General features: G+C 46.0%; 2 protein-coding genes across 4 annotated transcripts in view; one reads left to right on the forward strand and one right to left on the reverse strand.

Moving 5' to 3' along the window:
• KCTD15 (potassium channel tetramerization domain containing 15) overlaps positions 1 to 12103 on the forward strand; it is a 246501-nt gene extending 234398 nt beyond the window's left edge. For all 3 annotated transcript variants that reach the window (XM_054296420.1, XM_054296419.1, XM_054296418.1), the window contains exons 4-5: positions 5329 to 5634; positions 11526 to 12103. In XM_054296420.1, coding sequence (XP_054152395.1) covers positions 5329 to 5634; positions 11526 to 11681 — 462 coding nt within the window. In that variant the 3' untranslated portion in view covers positions 11682 to 12103. The remainder of the gene's footprint in view (positions 1 to 5328; positions 5635 to 11525) is intronic.
• Positions 12104 to 14926: 2823 nt separating this feature from the next.
• LOC128951169 (transcription initiation factor TFIID subunit 4-like) overlaps positions 14927 to 22877 on the reverse strand; it is a 152408-nt gene continuing 144457 nt past the window's right edge. The window contains exon 15 of the mRNA XM_054296421.1: positions 14927 to 16656. Within this exon, the coding sequence (XP_054152396.1) occupies positions 16489 to 16656 (168 nt within the window). The 3' untranslated portion in view covers positions 14927 to 16488. The remainder of the gene's footprint in view (positions 16657 to 22877) is intronic.

Here is a 22877-nt window from a genome sequence, read left to right on the forward strand (position 1 = left end):
AGGCAGTGTGAGTATTGTAACACACAGGCAATGTGAATATTGTAACGCACAGACACTGCAATGTGAATATTGTAACACACAGGCAGTGTGACTATTGTAACACACAGACACAGGCAATGTGAGTATTGTTACAGGCACAGGTAATGTGAATATTCTAACACACAGGCATGGGCAATGTGAATATTGTAACAGGCACAGGCAGTGTGAGTACTGTAACACACAGACAACAGGCAGTGTGAATATTGTAACACAGAGACAATCTGAATATTGTAACACACAGACACAGGCAGTGTGAGCATTGTAACACACAGGCAATGTGAATATTGTAACACACAGACAACAGGCAATGTGAATATTGTAACACACAAGCAATGTGAATATTGTAACACACTGACACAGTGTGAATATTGTAACAGGCACAGTCAGTGTGACTATTGTAACACACAGGCACAGGCAATGTGAATATTGTAACACACAGACACAGGTAATGTGAATATTGTAACACACAGACAACAGGCAATGTGAATATTGTAACACACAGACACAGGTAATGTGAATATTGTAACACACAGACACAGAAAATGTGAGTATTGTAACACACAGACACAGACAGTGTGAATATTGTTACAGGCACAGGTAATGTGAATATTGTAACACACAGACACAGGCAATGTGAATATTGTAACAGGCACAGGCAATGTGAATATTGTAACTCCTCTCAGAGAGGGAGGAGCACAAAGGCTCAAGACAGAGTTTTATGTGGATTACAGAAATCACCTGTAGCCCCAGAATGACAGGGCCACCACTCCAGTTTATTAATACAGTTACAAATTTGTGTACTTGCATCTGAAGTCTCCCAAACTGACCTCAGGAAATAGTTGTCAGTGTACAAGTGAGCAACTTTCTTTCATAGCCAGCAGTCAGATCTTCACAGCACTAAAAATACAAGAGAAACATTGAGTTAGGATGACAGTTTGTTGTTTCATGTAATAAAGAATAACAAGTGAAAAATGGACAGGAAGGGCCATTTCAGCCTGCTCAGGAGTCAGCATTAGGTACAAAAACAGAGGGTGTGTTTGGCACTGAGGGGGCAGCAGCAGCTCTGTGGGACACAAGGGCTCAGCCTGTGCTGCTGCCTGTGCTGGGGGCACATCTGGAGCATGGAGCAGCAGCACTGCTGGCCTGGAGTCACAGCCAGATGTGAAGATGCCACCCCTGTCCCAGGTCACTGCCAGAATCCAGCCCACTTGAAACCCACCACAGAAAAAGCTTTTCTGCTGAACAAAAATCAGAACATTGTTTTGTGAAAGGCAAAAGGCTTTTTGCATCTTTGAGAGGTCTGTCAGTGTTTCCCATGGAATCTGCATGCAGGCCAGGAGCTGTGGCTGGAGAAGGGCTCTGTGCATCCCTGCCTGTCTGCTCTGTTCCTCCAGTGGCCTGGCAGAACTTCCCACTCATTCCTGCAGCAGCCACAGGGGGTTCATGGGGGCTGAAAAGGCTTTTGTGGCACTTTACAGAAAAGTTAAAGGCTGGACTCTATCTCCCCTTTCAGTCTATCAAAGAGCACCCTGCTTGTGACTGCACTGGTATGGAAATCTCCTCCAGAGGCAAATGTGTTCCTAAACAGAAGCAGCTGCACTGTGTGTCACAGTGCTGGGCTCTGGTGCTGCTGTTGGGGAGCTGGAACACAGGGAAATGATGCCTGTAGGGAATGGGAGATGCTTTGGTCCTGCAGGACAGGGAATCCTGGTACTGTACAGCATCTGCTGTGAGTGCTGCCTGCCCTCAGCAGCACTGCCCTGGAGAGGCTGAAGTGTCCCTGTGCTGCTGTGGCACAGAGCTGTGCCCCGGGCTGGGTTTCAGTGTCCCCCTGTGCCCATGGCTGCTCCCTGCCTGTGCCTGTCCTGGATGGGGCCATGTCTGCATCTGCCTTTGGTGACTACTGAAACCAACAGCATGGAAATGTTCTCTTGCAGTTCCTGTGGCACCTCCCTGCTGAGGCCTCTTGTGGGTTTCATTCTTCTGCTTCACATTTCATATTAAACTCAAGTAAATCCTCAGGGTGGTGTTTGATGTCTGCAGTGCAAGGGTGGCAGCACCTGTGCCAGTTTTACCTGTGCAGACAGTGCAGAGCTGGGCTCTGCCAGGCTGGTCACAGACAGAATTCTGAACAAGGTGTCAAACCTGAGGGAAAAGATTCTGGGCTTGGTGTGCAGAGCCCATGACCCTGTCCAGGCTCAGGATCTAGAGAACCTGACCCCCATGCTGTGACCCACTCACTTTGAATTCCTGGCTCTGTGAAATGCTCCTCCCTGCCTAAACACACTGTCAGATTGCCTCAGGATGCCCCAGTCCCTCCCTGCAGGAAGGTCAGTGTCCCATCAGAGGAGCAGGGGCAGTGGGCAGCACTGCAGGGGGGGGTCACACGAGGTGTCCTTGGTGTCCCTTCCCTGCACTGCCACTGAATTTCTTTTGCTGCAGAGGACACTTTTATCCCCTCCACGTGTTACTGTGCCACAGCACAACCAGTTCCCCTTTCTGGCCCTGCCTGGCAGTGGTGCCCATTCCCTGGCAGCAGCTCCAGGCAGCAGCACCCCTCAGTCCCAGGGGCTGTGGCAGGGCCCTTCTGCAGGTGCTCAGCCCTGGCCAGATCTGTGCTGATCCTGAGTGTGGAGCAGGCAGGGGCAGGAGAGCCTGACTTTAGAGATCAACCCAAACTCAGCACATGATGCTCAGCCCTGCCCTGATTCCCACACAGCCCCTGAACTGTGGCTCTCCCATTCTGGGGGCAGCAGTGGAAGAGCTTTTCCATCTGAAAGCAGGTTTTGTTCTCACAAAATGGTACCAGGATGTGCAGTTTATGCGGTTCATTTTAGGGCAGATGGCAGCCAGCAAGGGTCCCTGCAGAGCTGCAGTGATGGGGTGGGCTGAGCTGGCTGTGGGGGGAGCAGGGCTGCTGTAATCTGGGTTTTGCTGGTTTATGGCATTGCTGCTCTGGCCTGAGGCTGCAGGACCATGGAAGTCCTGGATTCAGGACCCTGCCAGGCCAGGGGAGGCAGCCAGAGCCTCTGTAATGGGATGGGCTTTGCATCCATCTCAGAAGCCCTGTGCCACTCTCTGCTCTCAGCAATGAGGGGCTGTTCTTTCTGTCACTGTACATCTCCTCCAGGTTTTACTGATGAGTTTTCTTAGCACATATTCACTTGATTGATTTTACAAATAATACCTTATTTTATAGTGTCCATGAACCCAGACACTCTAAAACTGGTTTTTCAGGACCTGCTGAAAGCAGCAGATGACTTTCCATTGCCTTCAGAAAGTGCTGGGTGCTCCCGTTCACTCTACACCATTCCATTTTCCCTTAGCATTGCATGTTTCCTTGCTTGGAAAAGCAATCCATGGCTCCAGCAGATGCCAAGGGAGAATTTGGCAGCCAGTGCACACACCTCTGTACTGCACACAGGCAGGTGGTAAAACTGTGCTCATTCAGTGTCCTGCACAGAGGTTTCAGATTTTTTTTAATTTAGGCCACTAATCCCTGTAGGTTTGAACTGATCCCTGCTCAGCACTGAGGGAGCATCACTGGTGGGCAGAGAAAAGCAGTGATGGCTCAGCAGAGAGAGCTGGGTCTGGCAGGGTGAGGATGTGAGCACAGGGCTGTGGGGCTGTGCTCTGTTACCTGAGCCCAGGCAGTGCAGGCAGCCTCCACAGCTCCTTGCCTGGCCTGCTCCCAGCCCTGGCTCTGGGTTGTTTGCAGCATGCTCTCTGCATGATTTCTTCTTTAATCTTCTGTGTTTTCCATCTTCAAGCTGTCCCGTGAGAGTGTTTGTTGCCCTCATTTCTTCCCACTCCCTCTTATCCCTCTCCCTCCCTGCTCCTCTCATCCTGCAGTCCTTTTTTCTGCCTTGGCTGTGTGCACATTGTCCCCACCTCAGCAGACATCAAAGCGGTGGAAAGGATTGCATGTCCCTTTTGTGAGTGATCACCTTGCCCTGTCACTGTGAATATTCATGTGTCCCCGGGCTGCAGCAGCCCTGGGGTGAAGCAGCACCTCCACTACCGTTGGGTCTGTGGTGCCAAATTTGAGCAGAGATAACTGCTCTGGTTCAGGAATACCCTGCAGCAGGAGATTTTACAGGTTAATTCCAAACTAGTGTGTGGAGTTGCACCTTTTTGTGCTGCATCTCCATTGGCCTTTGATTCCCCTCGTCCCCAGTCCTGGGGCACAGCACACCCGTTACCTCTCAGGTGCTTCTGGTGCCCATTTGCTGACTGCTTCTTGTCATATCATTCTTTCCAGACCAAATGATTTCAGCCATTTCAGTCTCGATTTTTCCTTTCGTTTCATTTTATTTTTCATGTCACTGGTGTGGAACTGGCCTTTGTCCAGGTGTTGGCCTCCAGCACAGCCCACAGGAGCAGCTGTGGGGCAGCATTTGAGGGTGCAAAGGGGTGCAGAGCAGGGAGAGCACAGCCAGGTCCCTGCAGGGAGGAGCTGAGCTGCTCCTCTTGCCCTGGGAGGCTGGAGAAGGCTGGGGGAGCAAAGTGCCCCCAGGGCCTGTCCCTCTCCTCCTGGGCTGGCTGGGCTGGGGGCTCGCTCCCTTTGGCTCCGCATTTCAGCTGAGGTGGGAAAATCTGTCAGAATCTGATGAAACAATCACTGAACTGGGAATTGGATCAGATTGGGAATTGGAATTGCCCAGAGCCCAATGAAGTGATGGACAAATGGCAGGGAAGAGCTGCTTCTGTTCAGCCCTTGGAGCACACGGCTGAGCTCCCAGCCATGGTCAGCTCCTCCCTGGGATTTACCAGTCTCAAAGTGCATTGAAATACATGAATAGTCATCAATGGCAGGCAGCAGCTCAGCTGCTGGAGCTGAATTCCAGCCTCAGCAAGGCAGGTGAGAAGTGAAGCTGAACTGACATCTCCATCTCCAGCACAGCTGTGGGATCAGAAGTGTCCGAGCTGTGGGTGAGGAGCCGGGCTTGGAACATCTTCCCTTGCACCAGGGAGCTTTGTTTATTGCAAGCAGCTATTTTGATTTCTTAACCCAGGAGTGAAGCCTTCTGGCATTGGGCTTTTGGGATAATGAATGGAAGGATAATTCAGTGCCAGGGGAACCCCTCAGCCAGCCCAAAGGATGGAACACCAGCACGGTGAGGTTTCTGTGGAGGTGTGAGTGCCTGGGACCTGTTGCCTTTGCTCTCCTGCTGACAATACAGAAGCCTAAGTAGGTCAAACAGGAACAATACTCATTTTTAAAAGAGAACTATAAGCATTTCTAGTTTCTCTCTCTCCCTCTCTCTCTCTCTTTTTTTTTTTTCCCAGGACTTTAATCTTTTATATGAAGAAGCAAAGTATTACCAGCTGCAGCCAATGATTAAGGAACTTGAGCGGTGGAAACAAGAGAAAGAACAAAGGAAACACTTCCAGCCTTGTGACTGCTTGGTTGTGAGAGTGACTCCGGATCTGGGGGAGAGGATTGCGCTGAGTGGGGAGAAGGCTTTGATAGAGGAGATCTTCCCGGAGACGGGGGATGTCATGTGCAACTCGGTGAACGCGGGCTGGAACCAGGACCCCACCCACGTTATCAGGTTTCCCTTGAATGGATACTGCCGGCTCAACTCCGTGCAGGTAACGAGCGAGCTGCCCCTCCTGCTCCTCCCTCTGCCTTTGCACCGTGCCTTCTGCAATTATATGAAAATTATTTGCTTCTGCCCAATTACTTTCGGTGCTTAGACTGCGAGGAAATATTTTTCTGCCTGGTGAGATCACAGTCTTTCAGGTTTTCCTAAGTCTAAGCAGAAAAATACACTTAGATTTTGTGTATGTTAGTGCCATGCTGGCCTCATAATGGTGTTATACTGATAAATGCTAATTTTTTTCATCAATGTATAGCCTTTGGCAGTTTTTTTTTTTCCTCCAAAGTGCCTCTAGGAAGAAAGAGAGAGTTCCAAAAACTACAAAAAAAATCTCCACACCATTTTATAGAAAATGCAACAATGTGTAAATGCATAATTTATGTCTCACTCATAATTAAATGATGGTGCCTGCGGGATGGACTTAAAAAAATTGATCTCTGCACTTTTTTTTTTTTTCAAAAGGATGTTCTATAAAAATTGCCCAGAGTATTTTAAACAAAAATGTATTTCATTTTGTACCCAGAGTTTTGACATTAGGTTTAAAATTAAACATATGAAACAAAAGAAGATAACTGGACAGATAGGTGGATGGCAGCAGGAATAAATAGGTGCTGTGTGTTGAGGCAGCAGCCCGTGGGCAGGCAGGGCCATTTCTCAGGGATCAGCAGGGCTGAGCCACAGCTCTGGGCAGGAACCAGCTGCCCTTAACTCGGGCAAGACAGAGCTCCTGCTTTCCCTGTGTGCTCCTTTGGAATACCCAAACAGCAAATGCTCGTGTTATGGGCAGGGAAACCAACCAGGAGGGGAGCATTTCCCAAATTCCCATCCTGTGCAGCTGGGCTGTGGCTGTGGGTGTGAGCTGGGCTCTGGGAAATGCCTTGGGAAGCTCCCCTGTGGGCACAAACCCAGGGAGGAGCAGCTCTGGGGCAGGGGCAGCAGCAAGGGAGGACACGAGCCTGGAACTGTGGGTGCTGCACGTCAGGCTCAGGCTCCTGTGTCTGCCAGGCTGCCAAGGGACACCTTCAGCAGGGCCCCCTGAATATGTGAAGGTGCCAGGAGGCACCAGTGCCCCCTGCATGGGCAGCATCCCCTGTGCCCCCTGTGAAACCAGCCCAGGGCTCGGGGGGCTTTGGCCAAGACTCCCCAGGGGTGCATTTGGGTGAACTTCACCAGGCTGGGGCCAACTCTGCACACTTCATTCTGCTGGGGTCAATTCTGCACAGTCCTGAGCAGTGTCACACTGGGCAGGGTTTGGGCTGGGGGTGCTCAGAGGCAGCTCTGGTTTTGGCAGTGGGACAGGGAGGTGTCCCCATTGCTGTGCTGGGAGGAGAGGCAGCAGCTCAGCTCAGGTGGGGAAGATGATTTGTGTCCCTGCCATGGGATACAGTGACAGGGAGGAGCATTTGTGTCCCTGCCATGGCACACAGTGCCTGGAGAAGATGGTTTGTGTCCCAGCCATGCTGTCCATAGGAACCTTTAGATCCCACCAGCAACGAGAGGAGCTGAAACCATGCAGGGTCCCAGAGAGCAGCTCAGCCCTGCCTGGCAGAGCTCTGTGTGCCCACCTGGTTGAGCACTCTGCTCTTTTATGCAGTGCTGTGGCTCCATGGGATACATGTGTAGCAAAAGCTGAACACTAATTGCTGTCATTATTTGAATGTGTTTTGAATTCGGTCAAAATTCAGACAGAATCAAAGGGTCTCTTTGCAAGTTCATGTTGTGGAAAAAAATTTCTGTCAAAGAGTCTGCAGTATAAGTAATCCTGTTAAATTACATCATTTTAATAAATTACATCATTTTACTAAATTACATCATTTTACTATGTAATTAATAGAAAGTATTTTCAAACACTTTCTGGAAAATGATGCATTTCTGAGACCAAAGGCTGATGAAATCAGCAGCTAATTAGCATTGGCCCTGATGAACTCTGGTCAGCACACAGGCACTGCTCATCCCCCTCCAAGGATGTTTTTGGCAAAACAACATTAAGTCAAAAGCTGGAAGTGCAGTGAAAATCTCCAAAGTGAGAAAATCTCCACAGTGAGGCAAATGCACAGACTATGGGGAGATGGGTGATGGTTGGAAGAGCAGAATTGCTTGCAGAGAGTCCCACAGAGCAACACAGGAAGCCTGTCTGCTCTTTGCTCAGGTGATACTTCTGCCTCCCTATGCTCTGCTCAATGTATTTGGTAGCACAGCTGCAATATTTATACTTTTTTTTCTATATTTGATAAATATTTTCATTAAATGCTTTATATCAAGAATTGTGCATATAAAACAAAGAACATCAACACCTAACAGGCAAAAAAAATAATACAGTAACTCTTCATTTTACACCCATTTGTAATTATATATAGGTACAGGTTTTTTCAGCTCCTTGCAATAGGTTCTGGTGGGAGTCAACAATTTACCTTAGAGAAAATTCTGTGATGCTTGGGAATGTTGAATATTAAGTCTTCATAATTAAGAATGTATTTGTTAATATTCTGCACAATTTAAAGGAAAGGATCAGGCTTCCATTTGGAAAACCTCCCAACAAAGTCAGATGTGCTTGGAATATTGGAAGCCAGCATGTATTAAATCTGAGCACAAATCCCCTGTTTAATAATGTGCATGTGTCCCTATGCATGGGAGAGGCACAGCTGATCTCAGTTTTTGGCAAATTCTCTTTGGGGATTTTCAGCAGAGGAGCAGAGATGGTCACTGCTTTCCCCCTGTCCATATCTTGCCTTCAGAAGAAATACAATGTATAGAATGAAATTCTCTAAATGGGATTTAAACCTGTTCAAATGCTGCTCAGTCTCATGGGAGCACTGAAAGGAGCCTTTCCCCAGACCTGAGCTCAGCCCCATCCCAGTGACACCCAAAGCTGCAGTGTTTAAACATCCTCAGCATTGTTTACAGCATTTGGCCTGAGAAAATGGATGATGCCAGGGTTTTAACTCCAGATTGCAGCTGCAGTCTGGTCCTTCAGCACGTTCTGGGCAAGGAGGAATGGCTTTGTTGGCTGTGCTGCTCTGAGGTGCAGTGTCTGCCTGGGCTGGGTCTTTGCACAGAGAGGCTCCATGGAAAGGAATCTGTGTTAACATCCAGCTTTCCATGGCTTTGGTCTGAGGCAAGCCAGGGGCACCCCCTGCTTGTTTTGTCTTACAACCAAGTTGATTTTAAAAACTTTTTAGCAAGGATTTTGAAGTCCCTTCTCTCTCAGAAATCTCGCCTGCCAATCCTCTGTTCCACTGTGCAGTTCAGTGGGAGAAGCCTCCTTTCCCATGGCTGGATTGTGTCCCATGTTCATCCTGTCAGGGCTGGAGCAGTGATCCCAGCACAGAACAAATCCCAGCCTGTGACACAGAGCCTGCTGGTGTCTTATTCCTCCTTCTGTCCAGACTCCTCCTGCCTTCCCCTCTGAGCAGGACAGTGCTGGTGTCTGCACCCATGTCTGTCCTACAGGCCCCATACAGCCCAGGTGAATAAGTGGGATGAAAGTTTTCTTTCTCTGTCTTATATGTATTTTATTAACCCACTCTCCTGCCACTTCTTTTCTTCTCTCCCACTTCATTTTTATTTCATACTCTGGTGTGCTTTTTTGGTCTTTCAGTTCTACTACTTTCTTGCAGTGTAGAGTATGTAAAAATCAGGGCAGAAGTCAGGGAGATTTGGCAGATGTGACTTTCTGAGGATGCTGAGTCCCTGTGTCCCAGGGCCAGGCAGAGCTCCTCAGGCAAGCTGATTTTCAGCAGACTGGGCAGGACTTAGGCAAAGCTCTGCTGGAGCAGCTTCTTCCTTTGCCCATCCTTGGAGCCAGGGCAGAGAGTGAAAGGTTTTAGTCAGCCCTGAAAGCCAAAGCCTGGATTAAATGCAGATGGATGACACAGGAGGGATGGAAGGGATTAAAGGCAGCAAATGCTGCTGCCATGGTTTGCACTGCACCAGGACAGCACCTTGGACACAGCTGGCCCTCAAAATCACCTTCCTGGGAAAGGCAAAGCCAACACTGAGGCAAAGGAAATGTTGCCCTGGGCAATGTACAGGGTCTGTGTGAGAGCAGGGCTCTGCTGGGAGCTCTGACCTGCTCACAGTGAACAGAACACAAACCAGACTCCTTCAGGAACCTCAGCCCAAGGAGGAACGAGCCTGTGGGAACCCAGAGCATCCCTCTGTCTGTCCAGCACAGCCAGGACCCTGCCAGGGGGCTCAGAGACCCTGGCACAGAGCCCAGAACACCTGTGGGTTTGATTGTGACCCGTGGAGCAAATTTCCAACCTTAGATGAAGATCAGCAAGCCACAGCAGTTTAGGTAGAACAATAGTGAAGTTATCACGGGGTGGAAAAGTCGATTTTGGGGTTTCTGGAATGGGGGTTCAGGGGACAAGATGGAGGGATCTGGGTGTGTCCAGCCTTTCTCCTTCTTCTTCTTGGCCTCTTCTGCTCTGATGGTGGCACTTACAGATTGGTTTAGAGTAGAAGCTCACTGTCTAACACAGGTGATAGGTATTGGACAGTAATTGTAAACATTGCACACGTAGTTTTTAGTACAAAGCCATAACAGTGCCCTGGGGCAGGCAGAGTGCCTGGAACTGTCCTGCTGGATGGACCTGGGCAGGGCAGGAGAAAGAATTTTATAGATAAGGAACACTAAACAACCTTGAGACTGAGAAATGAAGAGCCCTGACTGCTTCTTCAAGCACCGGGCTGGGAAAAGAGACTTTGAACAATCTCGGGGTCACAGCGACCACCAAAAGACCCCGAGATGAGCTGACAGCCTGCAGGTGGATGTGCTGCTCCAGCATGTCTCTAGAATCAAGAAGAAGTTTGTGAAGGGCTTGGTCCAGGTTGCTGTGGGTGCAGAGGTGTCACACAGGGCTGGTGCTGCTGTGAGCAGGGTCCTGGCTTTAACAAACCATGGGGTCACTTCCCTGTTCCTCAGTGGGAGCCACACTTGGGGTGAGGCTCTTGGAGACCAGCACAGGCTGCTCCTTGGTGGCATTTATCAGTAGAGAAAAACACAGCAGCCATTTTTCCAGGTGCTGCCCGGGACTCAGGGGAGCCTGAGTGGGTCCTGCATTGTGACCTGCCCAAGGTGGGTCTGGCATCTGCCCTCACCTGGCTCTGGGAGAGGCCTGGTGTGTCCTGCTCTGCTGGGAAGCTGAATATCAACACCACAGCCCCGTTCCCAGAGGCAGGATCAGCATATCCTGGGGAAATGTGCTGTGTGACAGTCACAGAAATTAAAGTTGCCTCTGGGTTCCTTAAATTTGTGCATCTAAATTGCACCAGGAGGTGCAATTTTCTTCAGGAGGAGAAGGAGAAAATACATATTTGGGCAGTACAGATTAACCTCTTTCTTGGGCCAGAACATTTCCCTGTTGCCCACATCCTGTCCCTGCCATGCTTTGCTCCCTTCCAGCCAGGGCACACAGCTGTGATTGCCACAAAGAGCTGGTGGATGTGTCATTTGAACTCCTAAAACATTTTCATCTGCCAAGGAAGAGCTTCTCAGCTCCCCTCTCTCTCACACTGTTCATATTACTATGCCAATGATTAATTGGCACTTTTTATTAGAACTTAAAGCTGATGTTGCTTTCTATAAGGAGTGAGAGCATCAATACCACCACAGTCCAGTATTTTACTATATAATGTACTAAGCTGCTGCAGAGTGCTTATTTCTTTGATTAATTTTTGTTTTCTACAGAGGTTTGCTGAGAGCAAGACTTTAATCACAGTATAGTCATTTAACAATAAGTTATAGAATTATAGCTGAATAATATTCATTCAAGGAAGCCTCAAAAGACTAAATCCATCATTTAGATCTGGTGCTTCCAGATGCTTTTATCACTAAAATTTCCTAAATATTAATCTGATTGTTTTCCCTCCACATTGCAGGTGCTCGAAAGGTTATTTCAGAAGGGATTTAACGTGGCAGCTTCCTGTGGTGGTGGGGTGGATTCCTCCCAGTTCAGCGAGTACGTGCTGTGCCGCGAAGACAGACGACCACAGCCCACCCCAACAATCAGAATAAAACAGGAGCCCCTGGACTAGAACCCTCCCCGTGCCCCTTTGTAACCGTAGAAGTGTTTAATAGTCCCTTATGTGAAACACTAAGGATTTGCAAAACAGTATTAGCAAACAGATTTGGACTTTCTGTTGCCCATCAGTGGTACTCTGAAACTACCTGTCACACAGCCAGCCATGGAACGCGTCTGGAAATCCACTGCCTGTCGCTCACGGTGGAGCTCCTGAGCACACTGACTTGGGGCTGACCAGCAGTGCTGTGGAACAGGCAAAGCTTTGGAAACCCTGGCCCTGGCCTGGACTTCTGCAGCAAGAGCCATGGAAGCAGTGGAAGGGACCAGCAGGAGCCCGGGGACAGCCGGAGCTGCGGGGACGGGGGCGTCTGCGGGAGGAAGAACCCCAAAAACTGCACTGAGAACCTTCCCTGACCGTGCCCCTCCTCCATATCAGACACCCCAGCATCAGTCCCCTGGTGATTGTACTCACCCACACGAGCAAATGGCTTATTTTTATACTACATTTCCAGCTGAGGTCTGTCTCTGTGAACAGGATCCAGAACCAGAAAAGGACTGATTCACAGTCACTGGTGCTCAGTACTTAACCCCCCACAAACCAAACCAAACAAGTGACAAGAAATTAGACAGGCCCACTTATGGCAATATTTGCAACAGTAGGGATCTGGAAGCACAAAATAAAATGCCATCCACCATCACACGAGGGTCACATACCCCACGAGGAGCTGTAGCTCTTTTAAAGCCAATCTTGTTTTGACACAGCAGCTGTTAAGTTTTGCATCATCAAAGAAGTGTGGTTCTACCAAACAAGCCACCCCTTGTTAATCATTTACTGACCATGTTAGAAGCCCACATTTAGCAGGAAAGTTTAAGAATTTTGGACAAGCCCACTCTTTATGGGTCTGGAATTCTTGCAAAGAGTTGTTAAAACCCTGTATTGCCATTGCCCAATGAAAGCAGGACGCCGCCGGGTTAAATTGTTTTATTATTTTAAATTATTATTAAAATTTGAATTCTGTAGCTGCCCTCTATCTGTGTAGCTTTCTCTGTCACAAAGTCAGGGGTCTGTCTGCAGGAGGGTCCTGCTTCTGCCAGGACTTGGCACTGACTCACAGGGCTTTCTAACTCAGGAGACAGCACCGTGTTTGCAGGTGCAAGGCTATAAATAGCATTCTGCTAAATCCTGTTTATTGCTCTTTAGCATGATTGGGTCCTCAATCACTAATTCATGTGTTAATCACAATTTAGTTTCTCCCACAATAATTTATAGAATACTGTTGTAGATGATGAATTTTAATTAAAGTCTTTTTAGATGCATAAATATGGCCATATGGAACAAGGGACAGAGTATTAAGTGGTCAACAGTTCTTAATGCAAATTGACTGCAATCAGGCAAAATTTAAAAGTCATGTTTAAGATGAGTATTTTCAATAGCAATGAGCTGTACTGACTATCCAAGGTAAAATCCAGGCAGGGGTCTAATTTTTGGAAAAGGGCTGGATACCTGTCCATGGAAAATCAGACCTCTGCAGGCTTTCTCACCTTGGTCACCCAACCCAGAAATCTCTAATGGCAATCCTGGCCGGGTGGCCTGCTACCTTAGCAGAACAGTTGAGCAAATCTGTCTACTTTAAGAGTTGTAAAGTTATTTTATTTTGTGGTTTTATACTTGTACGACATTCTAAAGTTGCTAGGCATTGCCATATTTGAATATATGGCACAACATTCACCTTTGTATGTAAGATATCTGTAGAATTGTATATTATACATTTAATATTGTAAAGAACTTAACGTATAATTGTCACGTATTTGTGTATGCACATTTCTTATACAGTACTTCATGCCATAAACATTTCTGTAAAGTAAATGAACAAAAACAAGCACGTAGGGTGGAACACTCACTGTATCTCCCATGTTGTTTGAAAGAGGTGAGAATTTTTGATTGCGTCTTCTCCAGCCCTTTGCTCCATTCAGCTTGATGTAGCCATGTCTTACAAAAAGATAGAAGTGTTTTATTTATTACTTTCATACCTTTAAGTCCAAAGTATTCCTCAATAGTCCATTCAGGTTCTTGTTTTTATCCTGTATCCACTCCTGCCCTGCCCTCTGGCACGGGGTGAGCTGAGCACTCCTGGCAGCACACCCTGTCCAGCTCTTACCTCTCAGCCAGGGAATAAAGGTGATTTCCATCCCAGGGGAATCCTGCCCCTGGTGCTCTCCCCAGCCAGCTCTGGGAGTGCAGACTGGGATGGTGCTTTCACACATCTGTGGAACATTGGAAGTATTTGTGGTTGCTTGGTTGGGTGCTTGGTTGGGTGGTTTTTCCTCAGTTTGGTGTTTACTGTATTTTTTTATGGCTCAATAAAGCAGCTCCCATAGCTGGGGCAGCTTTGCTGAGGTGGCATTGGAAAGGGTTCCAGGCTGCACCAGCCGAGTTAAATGTGAACTTGAGATGGAAAGTTTAAACCATGACATCACAGCATTGACTGCAAAACAGCACAAAGGCTAGGAAGACATGTGGAAACAATCACTTTCTTAGGAAAAAAATGCCTTTAAAAAAAAAAATAAGTTAAGCTAGGACATGTTCTTTTAGTTAGTAACTTCAGGTCACTTATTTAAAGATTATTACAGTTTCATTTATATATTTTTTACTTATTTCCCTATATTTTTAGGCATCAATATCAGCAAAAAAACTGATTTGAATATCTACTTCTGGCCTTAAACCACAGCAACATAACTTAATGAAGAACATTGCTCAGCATCACTAGGATGTTTTAAAGCACCACAGAACCCTGGTGAAGCTGTGGTGTGCAAAGGCCAAGAAGCGAAGCACAAAGCACAGCCTGGTTCTTCACCTGATCCCATGGAGCAAAACTGCTCTGATCCTCTGTTGCTGAGCACTGGCCCCGTGTCAGGCACGAGGCTTTGAGCACTTTGTGTCCAGGCTGTCCCAGCCCCAGTGCAGACGGAAAGGGAGGGAGAATGTTCTGTTGTGCTTTTGGGCTCCTCGCTCGACACAGCCACTGCTGAGAGCATCCATTCTCTGCACTGATGGCACCGCGGTTTGCTGACAACTTTATTAGATGTTTCACAAAGGATAAGAATCAGCACAACAAAACATTGAAGTATTTGGTTTTAATATTTGTTTGTGGGTATTCTGTTAATATTTTAATGCAAAATGTTTCTGACCAGTGCTTAAGAACTACAAGACAATGTGAAATTCATGTTTGATAAATTAATACTGTATGTCACTCGATGTGTTACTTTAGTAAATTGTTTTATTTCTTTACAAAATAAGTACAAATAAGGGAGTATGTTTTCACACAAATTGGGGGTATTTACCAGTATGTACAGAAATCATCAAAATAACGTAACTCTAATAAACACAAGGCCTTTATAAACAATATGTACAAATTATCAATACATTTAAAACATAACTTTACACTTCCTGGCCTTAAATACCTTATGAATAATCTTTTGGCTAAATAGCAGCAGTATAAATTTTCTTCTGCTTTTCATAAACCTTAAAAAATAATTAAAACCTTTGTTTTTAAAACTATTGGACAAATAGTTCTATTTGTGCTTTCGCTATGGTTTCCCATCAAAAAAAATATTGCCTCAAAAAAGTGGCAAGCATAACATAGTAAAAACAGAGAAGATAAATAAGCAAATGTCTCCCTTCCGTGGTACTGTAACACTGTTAATGAACTCTGCAGCACAGCCTGTGCCCCTGCTGTTCTGTCCCACTGATCCCCATTGCTCAGACCCACACCAACCACTTCCCTGTGGGCCCAAATTCTGCTTCAGCAAAGCATTTCCAAGGCATTCACCCCACCTTTAGGTACTTACAGCTGCTCCTCATGCTCAAAGCCACGTGCCTGCTCAGGAGCCTCTCTGGCTGGAGCCTGGTGCAGTGTCCGGGGCAGAGGTGTCCCCACTCCAGGTGCCACCGCGCTCCCCATGCCAGCAGCGGCCCCAAAAACCTTTACAGCGACTTTAAAAATCATATAGAATACTCTAAAATCTTTACCCAACAATATTCTCTTTTAAAACCACCATTAAACCATACTATTTGCAATAAATAAATTAACATTTTTTAGAAAATAAAACCCAACTTTGAATCTCGTCACTAACCAGCTGCTACAAATGCACAAAAGGTTGATGAGATTGAGAAAACAAATGGAAGCAAGTCAAGGTAACTCAGCTGAGAGCCTGCACACACATTTCATACACTTAAGATTTGGTTCAGCAAATGGCTCAGGAAATGAGCTGTGCAGTAAAAGCAAAAATCCTAAATATATAAAATTTGTGGGAGTGTGCAGTGGCGAGTCTCTTGGCTGTGCAAAAAATTGCCATTACAACTAAGTTAAATAGCAACAGGTATCACCATGGTTAGTGAGACAGTGCTAGCAAACTGAAAATAAACCCAGCACCAGGAGTGAACACTCAGGTGAACACAAGGCTGGGACCACTCCTGTGAACCTGTCCCAGGCCTGGCCAGGAGATGGTTTGGGTGAGCCATTGCATTTGTGTAACTTCAACACCAGCTACTTCAGCCTTACCTAAAATGGCCAGATGGAGCAAGACTTTGATGTTGATTTTTTTTTGTGGAGTTAACATTTTAAAACCTTTTGCACATTTTCTGTGGTTTATATATATATATATATTTTTACATAAAGGGAATTTATTGCATGTGTCTGACAATTTTACAAAACAAAATTACCGGAACATTGACTTCTGAAAAAAATAGAAGGCACATTAAAATGACAGCTTTCAAAGCAAGTTGAGCTTCTGTGGAGCACTCAGTAGGACTGTTGGCTTTATTTAAGCAGAGCTCGGTAGAGCAGGAGCGAATGGCTCATTTCCCGCTCCTGCTCCATGTAGAAGATGAAGTCCCTGAGGTTGACTCGAGTGATTTTCTGCCGGGGGTACTGCCGGGGGGAGCCCGTGCCCAGCCCCGCCAGGCTGCCCCCGCACAGCCCCACGCCCTGCAAGAGAACACAGCACAGTGAGCCCTGCGGAGCCAGCCTGCCTCCTCCGGGCTGCAGGACCCCTTAGACACCCGCAATGGATCATTACCAGCCTCTTCCTGACACTACATCAGGGGTTTTAAATATTATTGTCTTTTCTGTTCTTCTGAGTCTCAGCGAGTTAACCTGGTAAAGGCCTCAAGTGCAAATCTGGGGCTAAACCTTGTTCACTTCCAACTGAGGGCAAATCCCTCCTGCTACAGTCATGTCCACTGAGGATGTATTTGAGCAGTTTAAATTCAGGAACCAAACGATTTTCAGCAGATAAGGCCATTAATACATCAAATGTGTGCAGGATGCTGCTGCTCATCCAAGGATGGGAACAGGTGAGTGGAATATTGGGAGTCCCCACAGAGACTCAATTCTCTGCTCTGGGTCTGCTAAAGAGAGGGGCTCAGTGTGGGGAGATAGCAAACAATCAAAAAATTAGGTGGAAAAATCACAAAGACATTGTGGGGAGATGATACTCAGCAAACAATCAAAAAATTAAATGGAAAAATCACAAAGACATTGTGAGGAAATAGTGAACAATCAAAAAAGTAGATGGAAAAATCACAAAGATATTGTGAGGAGACACTCAGCAAACAATCAAAAAATTAAATGGAAAAATCACAAAGACTTAGACAAACTTTTAAGAACAAAATTATTTTCAGCAGATAAGGCCATTAATACACCAAATGTGTGCAGGATGCTGCTGCTCATCCAAGGATAGGAACAGGAGAGTGGAATATTGGGGACCCCAATTCTCTCCTCTGGGTCTGCTAAAGAGAAGGGCTCAGTGTTGGGAGATACTCAGCAAAAAATCAAAAAATTAAATGGAAAAATCACACAGACTCAGACATTGTGTGATACTAAACACAACCATTAGTACACTTGTTTCAACTGCCATGTTAAATAATTATATATTTTTAATTGTTTCATCGGTACTAAATTACTGAATACCTCATCCTGGCTTTGTATATAGAGAGAAGATTCTTAAACTGGGCCTGAGAATACTGTGATCTGAATATTTAGAAAAGGAAAGGAGATAATTACAGCCCCTGCAGTCTCATGGAGTTTAAACTGAAACCTGATGCACACACACGTTCAGATGTTTTTTCACCCATAGGAGTCCATTGTTTTTGTTAATTCCAATTGATTTGCAGCAAAATAAAGAGTTCTAACTCAGAAAAATAGATTTTAATCTCTGAAAATACTTAAGCTATTTTTCAAACCTCTAAGAAATCTGTTGAAATTTTCTACACTTTTAATATCCCAAATTTACTTAGTGCTGCTCAAACCCACCTTTCTTTCCCCAGGAAATACTTATTCTAGGATCTTGACCCCAGACATTAAGAATACAGTTAAGGGTAACTTTACTACTGAAAGCTTGTAGGGGAAACACACATGGTCTAAGAGCAAGGCATGGCTGGCACTGTGTCCCTCTGTCACCACAGTCAGTCTGTCCTTGCACAACTGCACCATTGACGGCATTTCTGCCATTCCTGCTTATTCAATTACAGCACTGGGGCAAATCCTCTTCTTGTTTGTGCCCACAAACACCAAGGGCTTAAAGGAGTGCAATGAATGGGCTCAGCTTGCAGGAGCAGAGGGAGAAACCCACAACCTTTGGGCACCTTTGAGCCAAGGGATTCTGCTCTCCAGGGTGGAGCATTTTTGTTAATTAATTGATTAACTGAGCACTGAACCTCACTGCTCACAGGGAATGAGCTGCAAGGGCTGCTCATCCAGGCCCAGTGCACAATCCATGTATTCAGCAGTGCTTCACACCTTAACCCAAGAAACACTTCACATTCCCAACAGAAACAAAATCATTTAAACTCCTCCTCTCTGTCTTCTACAGGTGGGAACACCTTGAGCTGCCTCTCTCTGCACTCTGACCATGCATCACTCTGCCAGGGCAGTCCCCTCTAAGTCCTTAAAACCACTGTGTGTGTATTTATTTTAAATCAAACTGACTCAAAAAATACTTCTCTGTTCCCCCCATGCTGCATCTCTCCCCTGCCCACAGCACTGATTTCAGATTCATCCTGACCACAGGACCTGTGACAAATACAGGAGTGTGGCCACCTTAAACTCACTGTGAACACATCCACAGCACTCTGGACTAGGAGCATCCCACACACACTTAACAAAAAGAGCAAAGCTGCATAATTTTTTTAATTCTCTACATAAAACTATTTCTTTAGTCAGTTGAGTTCCATTTACAGCAAGGAACTGCTCTGTATTTGGACAGAGTAGCTGCAATTAAGATGTGCCAAGTCAAATTCATTGCATTTATCACTAGAGATACTGAACTTCAACACAGCAAGAACATCATATCCCTAACCAGCAGCAGGACATGGCACCAAGCTGTGCACATTCACAATCACACTTGTGAGCCATCAGTTACCTGATCATGTTCTGGAGTTGTTTTACAGGGTGAAAAATAACCATAAAAATTATATTAGAACTACAGAAGTTCTGTAAGCTGACAGAACAGTAATTTATATGTGTCAATATGATCACTAATTTAAATTAAAAACCAGTTTGTTTGGTACTGCATTGTACCCAAAATTATTCTGCAGATACTATATAAAAAATAGACTCCGAAATGTAATAATTATTTAATTGCATACATGAATTCAAGTGTAGTTAAAAATAATAGCGGAATTGAAATAATTCAGAATTTTGCCAAGAAAAATCACGTTTTTTATCATCATGACAGATTTTTCATCAACCCAAACAAGCTCCTCTGTTGTCTGTATCTATGGCAACTAATCAGAGATACACAGATAAAAGCTCTAATGAAAGAATAAAAGGTTGTAAATTGTTTACCACCTTTATTTCCTGGCCTGCCACATGCAAGCCATTCCCAAATCCCACACACTCAAATACACATCAATGCCAGTTTCTGTATCAGTAAACTTCCAGTTATAATTTCAGGAAAACTTGAGACATTCCAGACCAGAAGAAAACCTGAATGTGACCGTGTTCACAGGGGTCTGAGGATGAGGGAAGGGACGAGGATCTGACTCCATGTTTCAGAAGGCTTGATTTATTATTATATTATATTAAAACTATACTAAAAGAATAGAAGAAAGGATTTCTGATATATATTACCTTAAAACTATAGTAAAAGAATAGAAGAAAGGATTTAATCAGAAGGCTAGCTAAGAATAGAAAAGGAATGATAAAATCTTGTGACTGACCAGACAGTCTGAGCCAGCTGACTGTGATTGGCCATTAATTAGAAACAACCACATGAGACCAATCCCAGATGCACCTGTTGCATTCCACAGCAGCAGATAACCATTGCTTACATTTTGTTCCTGAGGCCTCCCAGCTTCTCAGGAGAAAAAAATCCTAAGGAAAGGATTTTTCATAAAAGATATCTGTGACACCCACGTAATTTATATATGAACTCTGTGCCTCTTAATTTTGAGTCAGTTCCCAAACATGAGTGACAGGGACTGCCCATCCCCTTCCCTCCCAGCTCCTTTCCCAGTGCCTCTCTTCCCTCCTGAAGGTTCCTTCAGTCCTTTTCTGGCACTGCACACCCCAGAACCAGCCCAGAGAGCAAACAGATCTCCTGTGCTGTCCCTGCTGGGGCTCCCCCAGCTCCTGCTCCTGGCCAGGGCTGCAGAGAAAATCATTCATGGAAAATCCCAGGCAGGATCTGTAACCCTGCCATGGTGCTGTGCCCGTGGTTAACCTGTAATCCCAGAGGTGAGGGATTCCAGCCTGCCTCAACAGCTCCCCTGCAGTCCTGTCACTGACGGGACAGAGCTCACAGCATCCCAGCACCACTGCTGGACTGACAGCCTTCACTCAACTGCTGCATTCACCTAGCCTGGAATCATGGCTTCAGAATAATCACAGCAGCTACTTGTGCAGCATGCACACTTTGAAGCAATTCTAAATTTATTACAAGATTTGGGCCAACTTTCTCAGCCTGTTTGCTATTTTCATGGTTTTCCTCTATGAGAAAACTCATGCTGATGAAAAGGGAAATACAAACAGTTCAGAATAAAATACTGACCAAAGATTTGGTAGATCAGTAGCTAAATACACAAGAGTCTGCCACAGGAACAAACCTGTCTGGTGATGGGGAGACTGCAACAAGTCCTGGGCACAGGGAGGCCAGCAAAGGCTCATTTGTGTTCCCTGGCACTATGAGCACAGCAAAGCAGCTCCTCTGCAGGGTGAGCATCCCCTCTCCTGTCCCCAGGAACTGCCTGTGCCTTCACCAGCCACAAAAGGGGCAGAGTTCCCCTGCTCTCAAACCTCACCCATCCCAAAAATGCACTGGAGCTACTCCATGGTGGGGACACAGGTGGGTCCCCTGTGAGCCCTGGGGTAGGAGTGATGGGGGTAGGACAGTCAGGACAGACGGACACGAGAGATCTCTGCAGTCAGGTCTGGAACTTGGGGTTTATTGCAAAGGGCCTGGGTGCAGGGCCCTGCTGGGAGCTGCCAGCCACAGCTCAGGGCAGGCCCCAGAGAGGAGAGGGGGAGAGAGGATGAGAGGGTGAGAGAGTAAGGGAGTAAAAAAGGTAAGAGAGTAAAAAGGTAAGAGAGTAAAAGGGTAAGAGAGAGAGGTTCCAGTTACAATACAATAAATCTTCTTCTGTGTTGAATATTCGGATTCTCACTAACCAATCTAGTACAAGATACAAATACTATAGCATTTACATACAGCCTACAAGAATCCTTACATTACCACACTGTGTTACATTTTAAACCCTAAAAACTCCTCTTTGGCCCCTTCTGCCAAGCTGTAGGGTCTGCTCTGACCCTTGGGCCTGTCTGCAAGCAGAGGGTGTTGTTCCATCAAAAGGGGATTACCTTCAGCTGGCCACACCATTGTTTTCCAGTTGTTCAGTAACTAAGGGATCTCAAAGCTTGCTTTCATTTCAATCTCGCTTATAGTTTCTATATTCTCAAAGTCTTTTGCCAGACAATCATATTTATAAGGCTTTCCTGTTTCATCTTTCCCAGCACCCTAGGGCTGCAGGAGCTCCTGAGCCCCCAGGGCTGAGTGGCCCCAAGGCAGGCACAGCCCAGGCTCAGGGTGCAGCCTGCTCCTCTGCAGAGCCCAGCCAGCCTCTCTCTGCTGTGCCCAACAGCTCCCACAGAAGCTGTGGGACTGAAAAGCTCAAGCTCCCTCCTACCTCTGTCCTCCTTCTGCTGGGCCCTCACACCCAATTTGATCCCTAAGGATCCCCTAAAGGTTTAAAGGCTGCTGGGAAAGGGGACTGAGGCAGGCAGACACATCTCTTCCAAAATGGGCAAACTCACCCACTGCTCACAGAGTGTCTTCGTGCATTCAATTCCAATGGTTACAGCAGCAGGTGGATGGAAATCAAAGTGTGCAAGTCCCAAAAATGTGCTGTTCCCTGCTCGAGATAGAAGTGCTTCCACAGAAAAAAGCACATGTAATACAATGTGCACTTATTTTTATAACAATGATTTCTACTGTTGAACAATTAGTTTTTGTTTTCCTTCACAAAGCTGCATCCCTTCAACTTTGAATTACAGAACCATGGAAATACAGTACAATATTCCTGTCAGGGAACAGAGAGATAAGGGCAAGGAGAAGATTGCATTTAATATTTTATCCATCCTTCCTTCACCAGAAAACAATTCAGTGCTGACATCTCTGCTTTGAACAGAGTCTTGATCTGCGGCTATTGCTTCTCGGAGAGCCACAGACAAGGCAATAATGATAAAAGATCTGCTGGGTTTCTTCCCAGGCTACATGGCACATCCTTGTGGCAGACTTCACTTCAAGCCAAAGTCTTAAAGTGGGAATCACACAGCAGCAATTCAAAGCCAGGCTAGGCACTAAAATACACCAGGAATTTGGTCTGTGCAAGCTGCATGCACTGTAGCAGGGGAAGAGAAGGTGTCTATTAGTCTGCTCTTAGCAATAAGAGGTCTTGAATCACAAGAAACATTCTGGAGATATTCTGCAGCAATTATGTTTTTACTTGCATAAAATGCTATTAGATCTTTGGCTGAGAGGCACATGAAAAACAGGTATAATACTATGTATGATCAGCTGTCCCACATAAATTAGGGCTTAATTCAACACCTACTGAGGCTAATAGTAATGATTTCACTGAAACATCCTAAAATTAAGATGCCTCTAAAGTACAGAAATGTAATTACTGTTCATCAGCACCTCAAAGATTAAC

Source organism: Melozone crissalis, unplaced genomic scaffold, assembly GCF_028551555.1.
Source record: "Melozone crissalis strain CALT ecotype California unplaced genomic scaffold, PUWL_Pcris_2 ptg000007l_1, whole genome shotgun sequence".
In the NCBI taxonomy this organism is placed as follows: domain Eukaryota; kingdom Metazoa; phylum Chordata; class Aves; order Passeriformes; family Passerellidae; genus Melozone; species Melozone crissalis.